This window comes from Oncorhynchus nerka, linkage group LG3, assembly GCF_034236695.1.
Source record: "Oncorhynchus nerka isolate Pitt River linkage group LG3, Oner_Uvic_2.0, whole genome shotgun sequence".
In the NCBI taxonomy this organism is placed as follows: domain Eukaryota; kingdom Metazoa; phylum Chordata; class Actinopteri; order Salmoniformes; family Salmonidae; genus Oncorhynchus; species Oncorhynchus nerka.
Genome location: NC_088398.1, coordinates 21,376,031 through 21,391,647, shown reverse-complemented (window position 1 = coordinate 21,391,647; position 15,617 = coordinate 21,376,031). Strand labels below are relative to the sequence as shown.

The 15,617-nt window shown below is 41.5% G+C and overlaps 1 protein-coding gene across 2 annotated transcripts in view; it reads left to right on the top strand.

The window, feature by feature from the left end:
- The window catches only part of LOC115104405 (raftlin-like), a 71,660-nt gene that overhangs the window by 48,955 nt on the left and 7,088 nt on the right, over nt 1–15,617 (top strand). For both annotated transcript variants that reach the window (XM_029625839.2, XM_029625832.2), the window contains exons 7-8: nt 3,450–3,568; nt 14,181–14,284. In XM_029625839.2, coding sequence (XP_029481699.1) covers nt 3,450–3,568; nt 14,181–14,284 — 223 coding nt within the window. The remainder of the gene's footprint in view (nt 1–3,449; nt 3,569–14,180; nt 14,285–15,617) is intronic.

The following is a 15,617-nucleotide window of genomic DNA, read 5'->3' as shown; positions in this document are numbered from 1 at the left end:
GAGGTTGACCGATTATGATTTTTCAACGCCGATACCAACTATTGGAGGACCAAAAAAAGCCAATGCCAATTAATCGGCCGATTTAAAAAATAAATACAAATTTAAAAAAATGTTTTTTACAATATATAAATATTTGTCATAATGACAATTACAACAATACTGAAGGAACACTTTTAATTTAACTTAATATAATACATCAATAAAATCAATTTAGTCTCAAATAAATAATGAAACATTTAAATAATGCAAATACAAAGTGTTGGAGAAGAAAGTAAAAGTGCAATATGTGCGTGCCATGTAAAAAAGCTAACATTTAAGTTCCTTGCTCATTACATGAGGACATATGAAAGCTGGTGGTTCCTTTTAACATGAGACTTCAATATTCCCAGGTAAGAAGTTTTAGGTTGTAGTTATAGGACTTATTTCTCCCTATACCATTTGTATTTCATATACCTTTGACTATTAGATGTTCTAATAGGTACTTTAGTATTGCCAGCCTAATCTCGGGAGTTGATGGGCTTGAAGTCATAAACAGCGCAATGCTTGAAGCATTGCAAAGAGCTGCTGGCAAATGCAGGAAAGTGCTGTTTGAATGAATGCTTACGAGCCTGCTGCTACCTACCAACGCTCAGTCAGACTGCTCTATCAAATCATAGACTTAATTATAATATAATAACACACAGAAATATGAGCCTTTGGTCATTAATATGGTCAAATCCGGAAACTATCATTTCAAAAACCAAACGTTTATTCTTTCAGTGAAATACGGAACTGTTCCGTGTTTCATCTAACAGGTGGCATCCATAAGTCTAAATATTGCTGTTACATTGCACAACCTTCAATGTTATGTCATAATTACGTAAAATTCTGGCAAATTAGTTCACAACGAGCCAGGCGGCCCAAACTGCTGCATATACCTTGACTCTGCTTGCACAGATCGTAAGAGAAGTGACACAATTTCCCTAGTTAAAATAAATTCATGTTAGCAGGCAATATTAACTAAATATGCAGGTTTAAAAATACACTGCTCAAAAAAATAAAGGGAACACTAAAATAACACATCCTAGATCTGAATTAATGAATTATTCTTATTAATACTTTTTTCTTTACATAGTTGAATGTGCTGACAACAAAATCACACAAAAATGATCCATGGAAATCAAATTTATCAACCCATGGAGGTCTGGATTTGGAGTCACACTCAAAATTAAAGTGGAAAACCACAATACAGGCTGATCCAACTTTGATGTAATGTCCTTAAAACAAGTCAAAATGAGGCTCAGTAGTGTGTGTGGCCTCCACGTGCCTGTATGACCTCCCTACAACGCCTGGGCATGCTCCTGATGAGGTGGCGAATGGTCTCCTGAGGGATCTCCTCCCAGACCCGGACTAAAGCATCCGCCAACTCCTGGACAGTCTGTGGTGCAACGTGGCGTTGGTGGATGGAGCGAGACATGATGTCCCAGATGTGCTCAATTGGATTCAGGTCTGGGGAACGGGCGGGCCAGTCCATAGTATCAATGCCTTCCTCTTGCAGGAACTGCTGACACACTCCAGCCACATGAGGTCTAGCTAGCATTGTTCACTCTCTCTAATCCACACACATTAGTAACCCCACTCTTTCTATATCTCTCCTTCTCTCTCTGGATTCCTGTCTGTCCCGTTTGAAAATATAGATAAGCTGTCACAGCCCTGTCTCCTGTTCTCCCCGGCAGTGATAAGCGCACATGTTTAAGTCATGTCAGTAACAGACAGGACTTGGGGCAGGGTCATTCGGTTGCTTCTGCGGTCAATAAGTCTTTAGATTACCCTCCGTTTTTTTACTCCTCTTTGTCTCTCCTTCAAAGTCTATGTCAACCTGGCATCAGTCTCTTTGTCACTTAGTGCCTGTCTTCAGTCCACTCCCCTGTCACCGGTCGTCACCTGTCGTCAAACGGTCATCACCGGTCATCACTGGTCGTCACTGGTTGTCACTGGTCGTCACTGGGCCCTAGTTAGGTTGGTGCTCCATGTCAGTTGGTGTCACAACACACGCCGCCATTGCCACTATCTCTCAGTACATCTGTGTCACTCTGTCTTTCAGTTCACTCGCTCTGTCTTTCAGTTCACTCTCTCTGTGTCAGAGATAGTATGTGCACGTCTCACTCAGTATGTTCAACCTCAGGTGCCTGGAGAGGATAGGCTAGTCGATGAGATAACATTGTCCCATTGCGAATGAACATGTGTTTCCCTCCAAGCTTCTGGTTCACTGCACTACATTGTCAGTCAAGACTCAACTCAAAATGTTATGCTGTTATTTGTGTTGGCACTACATATCCTCCAAACCTCTCAGCCCCACGGTAACTCAGTGTCTGGCAGCATCATGCCAAGAGCCAGCGTGTTCCTCCTAAAGCAAAGGGACCCGATCCCTGTGTGCATCTCACCTGAGTGATCCCAGTGCATCGGCAGGCCAACCCAATCTCCAAGAGGGCTTTCCAATTACACGCCAAGCAGGGAGACGTCTGATGAACAATGGATGGGGGGGATGTGAAGGAGGGGTAGGGTGGAGGAAGGATGGAGGGAGGGAGGGCGGGAGAGAGGGGGAATGAACAACGACAATGTCTGTATTTGAAAGGAGCCAATAGATGTCTGAGAGATGTCTTCAATTGCGCGCGTCCAGCAGCCTTAAATGGGTTTTCTGGGGGGAAATAAAGGACCCTGTCATCCCTCCCTTTCCAGCCGGCCCTCGTTCCCCCATTATTAGGGCAGAGTAATGAAATGTGGAGTGTCTCATGGTGGAGCCTGGGCTGCACCAACTCTATTAGTGTGTAAATGGTACAGGAGTAATGAGAAAGCACTCGGGCCAATTGAGGGCCAACTGAGAGCCCTGGTCTGAAGGGCAAGAGGTTCCGGCACACTGCTCAATGGAATCAAAAGAAATGCGGGATGGAGAAGAAGCTCACCAGCTCGCTAATGTTCCTATCCCAATCATGCCCAAACTGGGAATGTTACCCTTGTCCATGCGGTTCAAATGAAATGGAGTCTATAGAAAAGCCATTTTATTGGACCATGGCCCTGTCTTTGAGTATTAGTCCCTACATGTAAATATCTACAATATGTCAACGCATATAATTGTTTTCAGATGAATTGTGTTATGCTTCAACAATCTGTCCATAATGTTTGTCTGTTCATCTATAATCTCTCCAAGCTTCTTCCCTGAAAGAAACACTCTCTCTTGTTCTGTCATAGCTACACAATCCATATCTGGCCCTTGCTTATACAAATGGTCCATGCTGCAGCCCTGCCTGTTAATAAATGGCCCAGTGTCTGTGGGTTGCTGGTTGGCTGTGTAATGTCATTAACTTCCCTCTCTTCTTTGCTCAGCCTAGAGGCCTGGGAGCCAGACAGACAGACACCCTCCATTCTGTAAATACTAACTCCTTCATGGCCTCCCTCTCCATTTTCTACAGATTTGCAGCCTAAGTCGGTGGAAAGCGTCTTCATCTTCCAGGAGGGGACGGAGGGCGGCGACCAGAGCGTGACCACCACGTACGACGCCATCGTTGTGGAGCAGTGGACTGTCATTGACGTGAGTGGGTTTTTTACATGGCTCGGAGTGTTTGAGTGTTTAATGTGAGAGTCATCATATGGAAATATTCCCTCTAACCATGGTGGTTATGGCACATGTGTCACGGTGGCTTGATGGCTTATCTTATCAGCAGCAAACAAGCCCTTATCTGGCCAGCGATTAAGTCCCCAGTTTGAGCAAATCCAAGTTGGAAATGGATTTCTGTCTACTTCTGAAGGGTTTGAGGCTTTTCTATATGACTGTGGTGTGTGTGTGTGTGTGTGTATCACTGTAATCGAGTTTAGAGTTTGAGGCTGTCGAAGTGTGAAAATAGACTTTTGTCCCCTAAATGTGACTGGAAAATTGTCCAGCTCAGAGAGGAAGTCGGCTCACAAACACAGAATTTAACCCTTGAAATCAAAATACTCTTAACCCTTTAAAATTACTAAAGAATTCAGACTACACAATATTCGCCGCCTTAAAATGTCATGTTTGTTCAGCGTCCCACACCACACAAAAACCTAGGCGCTTGTGTCTTGTGACGGTTATACACTGTACGATTTTGAAAATCTTGGAGTATGTAGGTACAGTGCCTTGCGAAAGTATTCGGCCCCCTTGAACTTTGCGACCTTTTGCCACATTTCAGGCTTCAAACATAAAGATATAAAACTGTATTTTTTGTTTGAAGAATCAACAACAAGTGGGACACAATTATGAAGTGGAACGACATTTATTGGATATTTCAAACTTTTTTAACAGATCAAAAACTGAAAAATTGGGCGTGCAAAATTATTCAGCCCCTTTACTTTCAGTGCAGCAAACTCTCTCCAGAAGTTCAGTGAGGATCTCTGAATGATCCAATGTTGACCTAAATGACTAATGATGATAAATACAATCCACCTGTGTGTAATCAAGTCTCCGTATAAATGCACCTGCACTGTGATAGTCTCAGAGGTCCGTTAAAAGCGCAGAGAGCATCATGAAGAACAAGGAACACACCAGGCAGGTCCGATATACTGTTGTGAAGAAGTTTAAAGCCGGATTTGGATACAAAAAGATTTCCCAAGCTTTAAACATCCCAAGGAGCACTGTGCAAGCGATAATATTGAAATGGAAGGAGTATCAGACCACTGCAAATCTACCAAGACCTGGCCGTCCCTCTAAACTTTCAGCTCATACAAGGAGAAGACTGATCAGAGATGCAGCCAAGAGGCCCATGATCACTCTGGGTGAACTGCAGAGATCTACAGCTGAGGTGGGAGACTCTGTCCATAGGACAACAATCAGTCGTATATTGCACAAATCTGGCCTTTATGGAAGAGTGGCAAGAAGAAAGCCATTTCTTAAAGATATCCATAAAAAGTGTCGTTTAAAGTTTGCCACACGCCACCTGGGAGACACACCAAACATGTGGAAGAAGGTGCTCTGGTCAGATGAAACCAAAATTTAACTTTTTGGCAACAATGCAAAATGTTATGTTTGGAGTAAAAGCAACACAGCTCATCACCCTGAACACACCATCCCCACTGTCAAACATGGTGGTGGCAGCATCATGGTTTGGGCCTGCTTTTCTTCAGCAGGGACAGGGAAGATGGTTAAAATTGATGGGAAGATGGATGGAGCCAAATACAGGACCATTCTGGAAGAAAACCTGATGGAGTCTGCAAAAGACCTGAGACTGGGACGGAGATTTGTCTTCCAACAAGACAATGATCCAAAACATAAAGCAAAATCTACAATGGAATGGTTCAAAAATAAACATATCCAGGTGTTAGAATGGCCAAGTCAAAGTCCAGACCTGAATCCAATCGAGAATCTGTGGAAAGAACTGAAAACTGCTGTTCACAAATGCTCTCCATCCAACCTCACTGAGCTCGAGCTGTTTTGCAAGGAGGAATGGGAAAAAATTTCAGTCTCTCGATGTGCAAAACTGATAGAGACATACCCCAAGCGACTTACAGCTGTAATCGCAGCAAAAGGTGGCGCTACAAAGTATTAACTTAAGGGGGCTGAATAATTTTGCACGCCCAATTTTTCAGTTTTTGATTTGTTAAAAAGTTTTGAAATATCCAATAAATGTCGTTCCACTTCATGATTGTGTCCCACTTGTTGTTGATTCTTCACAAAAAAATACAGTTTTATATCTTTATGTTTGAAGCCTGAAATGTGGCAAAAGGTCGCAAAGTTCAAGGGGGCCGAATACTTTCGCAAGGCACTGTATCTTTATGTTAATACTGTGGTAAAGATACTGCAATAATGTCTTAATTAAAGACCAGTAATTATTTTTGTCAACTACTGAGAAATAACATGGATTTTAGATACTTTTTTAAAACACCTTTGGAAGTTAATTGAAGGACAAAGCAACAATGTGTAACAACTTTAGATGTTCACATTATAGTTCCAATGAATCCAATCAAAAGTGCTGGCCAGGACTTTATCAAAAGCAATTTTGCTCGACTAATCTCTCCTGAAGTTAGCTTGATAACACTATTTTACAAAGGATGATCAGACTTCATACCCGGCACATTCATTATGATAACTGCTTAAAATGTATATGCAAATTATCCTCACCGCTCATTGTCGTTTCGGTGCCAGAATAATTACTTTAAAATTATGCAGAATATTGATTGGGATATTTTTCCCCAGCGCTCTCATTCCCATCTTGCTGAAAGACTGACAGGTGGTTGGATTTATGAGCAGCGAAAACAAGAAAACAGGCTGGTTCACTGAGAATTCAATCAATATTGTTGTGTTGAAGCAGGAAGTGCAGCTTTTCTGAGAGATTTTGTTTTCGTATGGCACAGAACATGTCAAAACTTCTGTTTTAATTGATAGCACACTTCTAAAACAAATCTGACTTTTAACCTAAATGAGGAGTTATTACAGTATTATTTTGCGCGGTATTCACAATCACGTTGGTAGAATGTGGTATGATTGGTACAGTGTAGATATGTAAAGCTGTTTGTGGCCAAACTGTTTGGTCAGTAATCTAGAAGGTCAGACCTTCCTCAAATGTCACTAATGTCACATTTGTGTGGGAGATGGGGTCATTTCGACAGCAATTTATTTGTTACTTTACATTCACATTAGTCAATATGTGTTCACCATATAGGAATGTATACGTTAGACCATTTATTCAAGAAAAGTAAGGCTAAATAATAACTGTACAGATGCTCAAAATTCTGTGGTCTAATGGATGGACATTTTACTTTAGCCAATCAGAAACATTCTTCACATTTTCTTCAACAAATGACTGTGCTCTGATGAAGGTCGACTGACAAATTTTCATCTGACTGGAAGTGTGCAAAGACTTTTTCCTATTTCTACAATAAATGACTCAATGCGCTGAATAGGACATACAGTAGATGTGCATGGAGTCCACCAAATGAATAACTAGACATAATTTCCTACACAAACTAAAATTAGGACTGTGCTCCCTTCTCTCGTATCAAAAGGAAAATCAATATGAAAGTTCAGCCTTGGATATAATGCAATGCCTCCCCTTATCACTGAGCTCGTACAGCTGTAACAAGAAGTTCCTCCTTGAATCCTATAAGAGATATTCTTTATAGATTTTGCAACCTTGTTATTAGTTCCTATTGATGGAAGGGAATGAAATGCTTAGTATACCGGCATGTTGGTATATTTCTAACACTCTCATAGTTTCTAGATACATGATTTAACCAATAGCATGCGTGACAACAGAAAACAACAGGGGGTGGATGTGTGTGGATATCCTTTATGATAGCACTACTGCTAATATTTACTGCCTAACTGTGTCCTTTGGGGATTTGGAATGCATGTGGTGCAATGTGGTCAACATTTGGGTTATACTGTACATTACTTGACATTTTATGAGGTGTTCTACTTAAGTGACAACGCCAGAGAAGCTGGTGTTTGGAGGATATATTGGCACGTGGGTTGTTAGGCCCGAGACGAAGTCGTGCCAATATATCCGCCAAACACCGACATCGGTATCACTTTTATGCAATTACCAACACATTCAAATAATAATTTACATAATTGTATTAAAAAATGTATTATTTCGCAGATTTTTTTTTTAGACCAATTCATCCTTCCACGAGATATAGTCCCGACACAAATCTAGACATGCTACCCAAGCCGGCTGGTCATTCGTTCGGTTGCCAGAGACGCGACCCAGTCGTTCAGTCTTTTTTGTTTTGTATCTAAGGACGAGACCCAGTTGTTTGTTCTAAATGTTCTATTGCCATACTGGCTGGCAACGTTCTTAGCCGTAGTTGGCTAGCTAACAAGCAAGGGATAACTTTGAGTCACGTCAAACAGTGCAGCCAAAGTAGCTGCATTTTCACTTGTTTAAGCTGTTCTCTAGTTACATTTATTTGTTTACATCCATAAGAATGAGCTAATAAGGCACGATCAGGACACTATTGTTCAGAGGAGCTAGCCAACAACACAGCTAACACAATCACTTCAAACGGAAGCTGGAAAGACTGCAAACGAGCTGCACTTTATTTATTTTGACCTGTTTTCTAATGACCTTTCTTTGTATATATCCATAAAAAGGATGCTGATTCGTGATTGACTGGCTGATAAAATCTGCATGTCTGTCTCATTCCGACAAGTTATTTACAATGCGACAGCTGGAGATCAAACTTGAACATTGAAACAATGTTGCGAATGTCAGAGACAAACAGGAAGTTTATACAAATATCCGGTGTTGACAACTAAATGTTAGTCTAAAAGAAATGTGAGATAATGTCTAGATGCTTTTTTCATAGTAGAGATCAAGTTTATAAATTGCCTGGCTGGGCTGATGAGACAGTGGATTTCCCAGTCAGATGGAACAGAATAAATAGGCATTTTAACGTCATAGAGTTAGCCGGTGGTAACATGTGAAAAAGACACCGGCTGGAATGCAGTTTTAACCAATCAGCATTCAGGTTTAGACCCACACGTTGTATAATGTGTCATAAACACATTCTTGGCAACTTCATATAGCATAGAGGTCAATGGAACTCAGACCATGGCTCCGTATTGGTGCACCTTCAAATAAATCTAACAAAGTGGATATTCGTCAAATCCGTCGTGATTGTAGCAGGACCACAAAGTCCGATTTGGATATATTTGGCTGCATAACATTTAGAAGTAATTCCTTTTCAGGTTTAGAAGAAGTGACCGCTTATTGCTAACTCCTGTTTGTGTCAGCTGGTATAATAGCTACAGTACCATACAGAAATAGGTGATGGCAGTCAAAGTCGTTTTTAACTGCAACGCAATTCATTGGTGACGATGACATGAACATGTATTGGGGTTGACATCCATGCAACCATTATACACCAATTTTTACATCAACATAGTGTGAAATACACATATAAACAATAGCCTAAATGTATGCTAATTTTCCTGGGGGAAATGAGGAGATTCGGAATCTTTCCACAACAGTGTCTTTCCCTCCCACGCATTTCCATGGCATTTCCATTGTTTTGGTCGAGTTCCTTTGACCCCTTCACTGCATCTATTCATAATATGTCTGTGTGTGAAACATATATATATATAGGACTTAACATGATGAACTGTTTAACACTCAATCATGGTTTTCTAAATGCTCATTAAGATGCCTTACTACAACAACAAAAAAACATACTAAATGCCTTCCTCCATTACATTGGACGACAAGGGCGTCATGTTTTCCCAGTGTTACCGCAGTTTCTCACAGGCTATGTTACATTTAGCCCAAGAGTGCATGGCCATTATCCGGAGAGGCATTATACATAGAACTCTACCAGTAACACTACTGTGTGCTTGAGGCACCGGTTAACAGCATTGACATTGTTGTAATTCGTTCCCAGCAATTGTATAGATGCCTGAGCTTTGAAGAGCACTACTTCAGTCACCAGAAACCAAATGATGTCATAAAAGGATTAAAGACCAACAACATAGCGTAAAGATGCCAATAAAGGAGAGTGAATGGAGAGTGCATTTCAGACACTGTGTGGCTGTGTACGTGGGTGGATGTTGAAAAATGGGTTGTAGAGAATCAAAGGACCATGAATGTAATAAGAAATCTTAGGTGCTGGCTTAAGGCCGGTAGCAATCACTACAGAATATCCAGTCAGGAGGATGAGGCGATGTCCAGGTTAGGGGGAGTTTAATGGAAGGAGACGTGTGTGTGAATGTGTGTTATCTGAACTCATGGTTCAGATAACTGAGTAAAGCTAGTAACGAGCTAGCTAACAAGCTCAACACATGGTATTTGTACACAATAAACCACAAAACCTAGGTCCACATAACATGACACAGATTTCAGGGCACTTATGTTTAGATGCGCGCACAATTAAACATCAGACATAGAGAGATTCAGTCCGCAGGAGGGAAAACTATAGAAGTGCTCATCAGGATGGGTTAAGCACGTTTCTGACGACACAACGTGCTGGGGTCATAGACCAACTGAAACTGAAGTCCCGGAAATTAAGGCTGCTGATAGGCTGAACGAGATGTGGTGATAAGTATTTGGCGAGACCTTGACCAATAAGACACTAAAAAAAGTGGTGGTCCTCTGAATAGGAGACTTGAATAGGAGACTAAGCTGCCAGACTAGAGCTAACCATAAAGGATGCCTAGAATCAGCTGACTGAAGCAGGTGTCATCAGTCAGAGGGCCTCTCATGTTAACTTGTAGTCTAGACTAGGTCTCCCAACATTTGTCTGTCATGGTGCTAAGTTTGACTTAATTGATGTAATGAGCTGAAATATGCCATCAATCCTATTGGTGCTGCCCGATTTGAGCAGCCAATTAGCATGCAGTGGGTGTTGCAAAATGTTGAATAGCCAAAATAGACTAAATTATATATCGCTGTCGGATGAATACCTCGTACCTACAATTCTGCACATTTTTATTTGACATGTATTGAAAGCAGTAACTTCCCTCAATTAATTCTGAACATTTCATGACTAGGACCAAGAACATGTATTCAAAATAGCTTCTGAAGTTTCATAATGTTATGTTCATTAATGAGAAAATATGGCAGTTTTTTCCATTTCCTGAAAAGTTTCTGTTTTGGAGACAAGATTTTCATCCATCAGCACCAATTTTTCACCTTTATTTAACCAGGTAGGCCAGTTGAGAACAGGTTCTCATTTACAACTGCGACCTGGCCAAGATAAAGCAAAGCAGTGCGACAAAAACAACACAGAGTTACACATAAACAAATGTACAGTCAATAACACAAAAGAAAAGAAAAATAGAAAGATCAATGTACAGTGTGTGCAAATGTAGAAGAGTAGGGAGGTAGGCATTAAATAGGCCATATAGGTGAAAATAATTACAATTTAGAATTAATACTGGAGTGATATATGTGCAGATGATGTGCAAGTAGAGATACCTTCTTGCTCTTTTGCACTCCAGGAAGTAATAATATGGGGATGAGGTAGTCGGGTGTGCTATTTACAGATTGGCTGTGTACAGGTACAGTGATCGTTAAGCTGCTCTGACAGTTGATGCTTAAAGTTAGAGAGGGAGATATAAGCTTCAGAACTTTTTGCAATTCTTTCCAGTCATTGGCAGCAGAGAACTAGAAGGAAAGGCGGCCAAAGGAAGTGTTGGCTTTGGGGATGACCAGTGCAATATATCTGCTGGAGCGTGCGTTACGGGTGGGTGTTGCTATGGTGACCAGTGAGCTGAGATAAGGCGGGGCTTTACCTAGCAAGGACTTATAGATGACCTGGAGCCAGTGGGTTTGGCGACGGATATGTAGTGAGGGCCAGCCAACGAGAGCATAGAGGTCGCAGTGGTGGGTAGTAAACGGGGCTTTGGTGATAAAACGGATGGCACTGTGATAGACTACATCCAGGTTGCTGAGTAGAGTGTTGGGGGCTATTTTGTAAATGACATCGCCAATGTCAAGGATCGGTAGAATAGTCCGTTTTACGAGGATATGTTTGGCGGCAGGAGTGAAGGAGGCTTTGTGGCGAAATAGGAAGCCGATTCTAGATTTAATTTTGGATTGGAGATGCTTAATGTGAGTCTGGAATGAGAGTTTACAGTCTAACCAGACACCTTGGTATTTGTAGTTGTCCACATATTTTCGGTCAGAACCGTCCAGAGTAGTGATGCTAGTCGGGCGGGAGGATACTGGCAGCAATCGGTTGAAGAGCGAGCACTTAGTTTTACTAGCATTTAAAAGCAGTTTGAGGCCACGGAAGGAGTGTTGTATGCCATTGAAGCTCATTTGGAGGTTTGTTAGCACAGTGTCCAAAGAAGGTCCAGATGTATACAGAATGGTGTCGTCTGCGTAGTGGTGGATCAGAGAATCACCAGCAGCAAGAGCGACATCATTGATATATACAGTGAAAAGAGTCGGCCCGAGAATTGAACCCTGTGGCACCCCCATAGAGACTGCCAGAGGTCCGGACAACAGGCCCTCCAATTTGACACCAATGGGTCTTGAGGAAATTAGGAAGAACTTACATGTTCTTTAAAAAGTTATCTAAGCATAGATATTGCTTGTTATTTGGCTATTTATTTTAACACATACCGGTCAAAAGTTAACCAAGGCATGTCGATAGTCATGTAGCAGCCGGTGCGGCATGAGTCTACTCCTATGGTCAGACTAGTTTGATGAGGGATGTGAAAATTATGCTGGTGGCTTGTGGATGAGGGAGTTCCCAGAGAATTTTGCTCACCGAAATATGTGACTAATACGTCCTCTTGGTTGACACATAGGCTAACTACAATGGTTAAATGTCAAAATGTTGACATTCTATTGAGACTGTTGATGATTTATTATTCTTATTATTATCATTATAATACTGTATATGATGTGATTAGTCTTCATTACAGCTTTTGGTTTTCAAAAATGTTCTCAATCTCTCAATGATTGACAGAGTAGGGACTTTTAGGCCTCGTTTCAGGATACCCTGTTCATTATCCATACAAATATGAGATTGTGGTGGAAGAAGTGCAGCCCGGTCCAAAGACAAAGTGATAGCTAGAAGTCTAGAGGAGTAGCCTAGATCATTTCCCTGGGCTGATAGACCAGACTATGGCCTGTAAAAACATTAAGGTAGAATTAGACTTATTGCAAAAAGGGAGGTGTCATGTCTTCTCAAATAGAAACGGTGGAGAATTACCTCAAAACAATGGAGCTCTGTTTTCTTTCATCCAAATCTTAGTGAACTTTGATCACAAGAGTTGAACTCAACCCCACCCTGCTAGTTTTACTCTATAACACTGTTCTGTTTTCAAATATTAGCCTCTACCTCACCGTTCTCCACTCTTGATAATGTAGCCTTTTACCACCCTAGCTTGCACCCCACCCTATGGCTCTATTTTTATATATAGATTATATTTAACACACAAATCAGAACACAGAGTTACTGCTAAGGCGCCGGGTTCCATTTCTTATGTGCTGATGCAGCAAGGTGACCATGGTGAGATCAGGGGGAGGGAATCTGCCAGAAAAATGATTCACTCTGTCGAGTCTCAGTCACGCTTAGGAAAGAAAAGGGCCATTAAACAAAACTTATTTCCCAATTTACTTTGCTTTTATGGCTTTGAGAAAGTGACCATTTCTGGCAGAGGTTCCAACACAAACCCTAAAACACAGCTCTCACAGCTCTGGATTTTCTGAGGGATGCTGGGACGGCAAATGCCAATGTAAATAACAGTTTCAACCGAGACCTCTCTAACCTACTGCAGTGTTTCTCTGGGTCCTGGCCAATTCTCGCTGGCTTGTGGCTTAAGACTTGTTTGTGGTTCTAGTTGTTTTGTATAGCACTACAATGTGTGCATGCATATGTTGTAGGCGTGTCTTTTCATATCTGACACGTGCTGTGGTTTGCCAGTGAGGGCAGATGCAGAAGAGATGGAAAACCACATACGCTTCTTGTGTGAGCAGAAGCGTTAGCGCACGTGTGCGTGTGATGAGCGTGTGTCTTTAACCCAAATCCCAAGTGCACTACACTGTCATACCAGCAATCAATCTAACAGAAATTCATGTATTTTGGTATGCATCATACATAGTTCATCATCAGTTGTCAAGAGCTTGGGTAGTCGTGGCTCTTTTGATAGGGTTTTAATGGTTTATGTTTTTGTGTGTGTGTGTGTGTGTGTGTGTGTGTGTGTGTGTGTGTGTGTGTGTGTGTGTGTGTGTGTGTGTGTGTGTGTGTGTGTGTGTGTGTGTGTGTGTGTGTGTGTGTGTGCTTTCGTTCGATGTGACAATTATGGAACATTGGGTAACGATTACTTGTCACGCAAATGGACACGCTTAGTGTCATAATTGTCATTTTTGTTCAAATGTTTTGAGCATCATAATGCATCTCTGAGTTATAGCTACGACAAACATAATGAATACAACCCAGCTTTGGTAGCACCCCTCTCTCAAAAACAAATAGTTTAGACCTTTTGGAAATGAAGCTTCTCCCAACGGTGCCGTTCTGCTCGTAAAATGACTTTACCCACTTCATGTAAAAATGAAGAACTGCTATTGGGTCATTTATATCTACTTGAGTATGAAGTTGAATCCCCCTTCTCTTAAAATTAATATGCATTGTCGATTATACGATAATTGTGCCAGCCCTACTCTGTGCTTGAGCGTACGTGTATGCAAACACTAGCAGTATGTAATATTAATGTGTTTGTATTCTCTCTTTAGGGCCTGCAGGTGAAGACAGACTATGTTCCCCTGCTCCAGTCTCTTGCCATGTACGGCTGGAGACTCACGTGTGTGTTGCCTACACCCATCATCAAGACCAACAGGTAACTACTTTCACTTTCCAAAACACACTCTCACTAATGTTGAGTTAGGGCCTGAATGACCACCATATATCCTGGTTAGCTAACTCTGGTATCGATTGTTCAACCTGATTAACCCTCTGGAGATTAAAACTGCCTTCTTTTTGATTTCAAAGAGCACCCATCTCATTTAGACAAAACGATGGTCAGCCCATATCACTGGTCAATTAACAGCTCAATCGGTCTGAAGAACTCAACAGGTTGTTCAACGAAAATACTAACTGCCCCCCCCCCCCCAATTGGCGGGTTCATACGTAACAGTGTGTCGTGCGAGACAGTTTAAACCCACAAATGAGCGTAACTTGATAATCCCTTCAGAGAAATGTAACGGTTCTTCTGCTCAGCCTCTGCTGACTCATTCATCTTATATGAGGACTATGCACGCACACATTCGCTAGCAGTCAACAGCTCAGTCATCTATCAGCAGCCACAACATGACTTCCAAGTCTCCCACCTGAAACCCCACTTTACACAGTCACAGGCACTCATCATTATCCCAAGTCAGAACACGTCCAAATCCAATATGTGCCCATTGAGTTGATCCTTTAAGAATGAAACGTTACAATAAATGTCTTGTGAGCTTAGTTCAACTGTCGTGCCACATCAGAACCCAAAATAGAAGCTTGTTTTACTCCAATGTTTGTAAAACAAAGTAAATGTGAACGAACACTGTATAGCCTAAAAACATGTTTAAAACTATCATTTTCCTATCATGGATGGTCAGTCCTTGCATCCATAGAATTTGAGTGGTAACATTTCTCCCCCTGCTTTTGACTGAAACAGTGGTGGGGAGAACGCTTTGTTATTGTTTCAACTACGGATTGCCGCTAGTAGTCAGAGTCATGTGTTGTGTCATGCTTATTTTCATCCCTTGTTTTTTCATCACTCTTTTATCGCTCTCTCTCTCTCAAAATGCAACAACACAACAGCGCAACATGGCTAATTAATCAGAGGGCCGGCCTAGATACAGCAACACAGCAACGCTCATTTCTCTCCATCTCTGAAACGCTCGTCTCTTTGTGCACAGCAACGATAGCTGTTGACCCATTACGGATTAGCTTAGTCATTACCCTTGTATTATGTTGACCCTTCCATTTTCACAACTATATTAAGCTAATGCACGTTGGGATACTGTCTTGAGGATGAGCAAAGTGCACTTCCTCTGAAGCAGTCTACACGGAGTCTGTTATGCATAGACCTACTTACACACGAGTTAGCATCTGAAGTGAACATCCACCGGGACTCAAGGCTTCTTTGATCAACGTAACATGAATGTGAAGGTGCACGTGGTAATGTA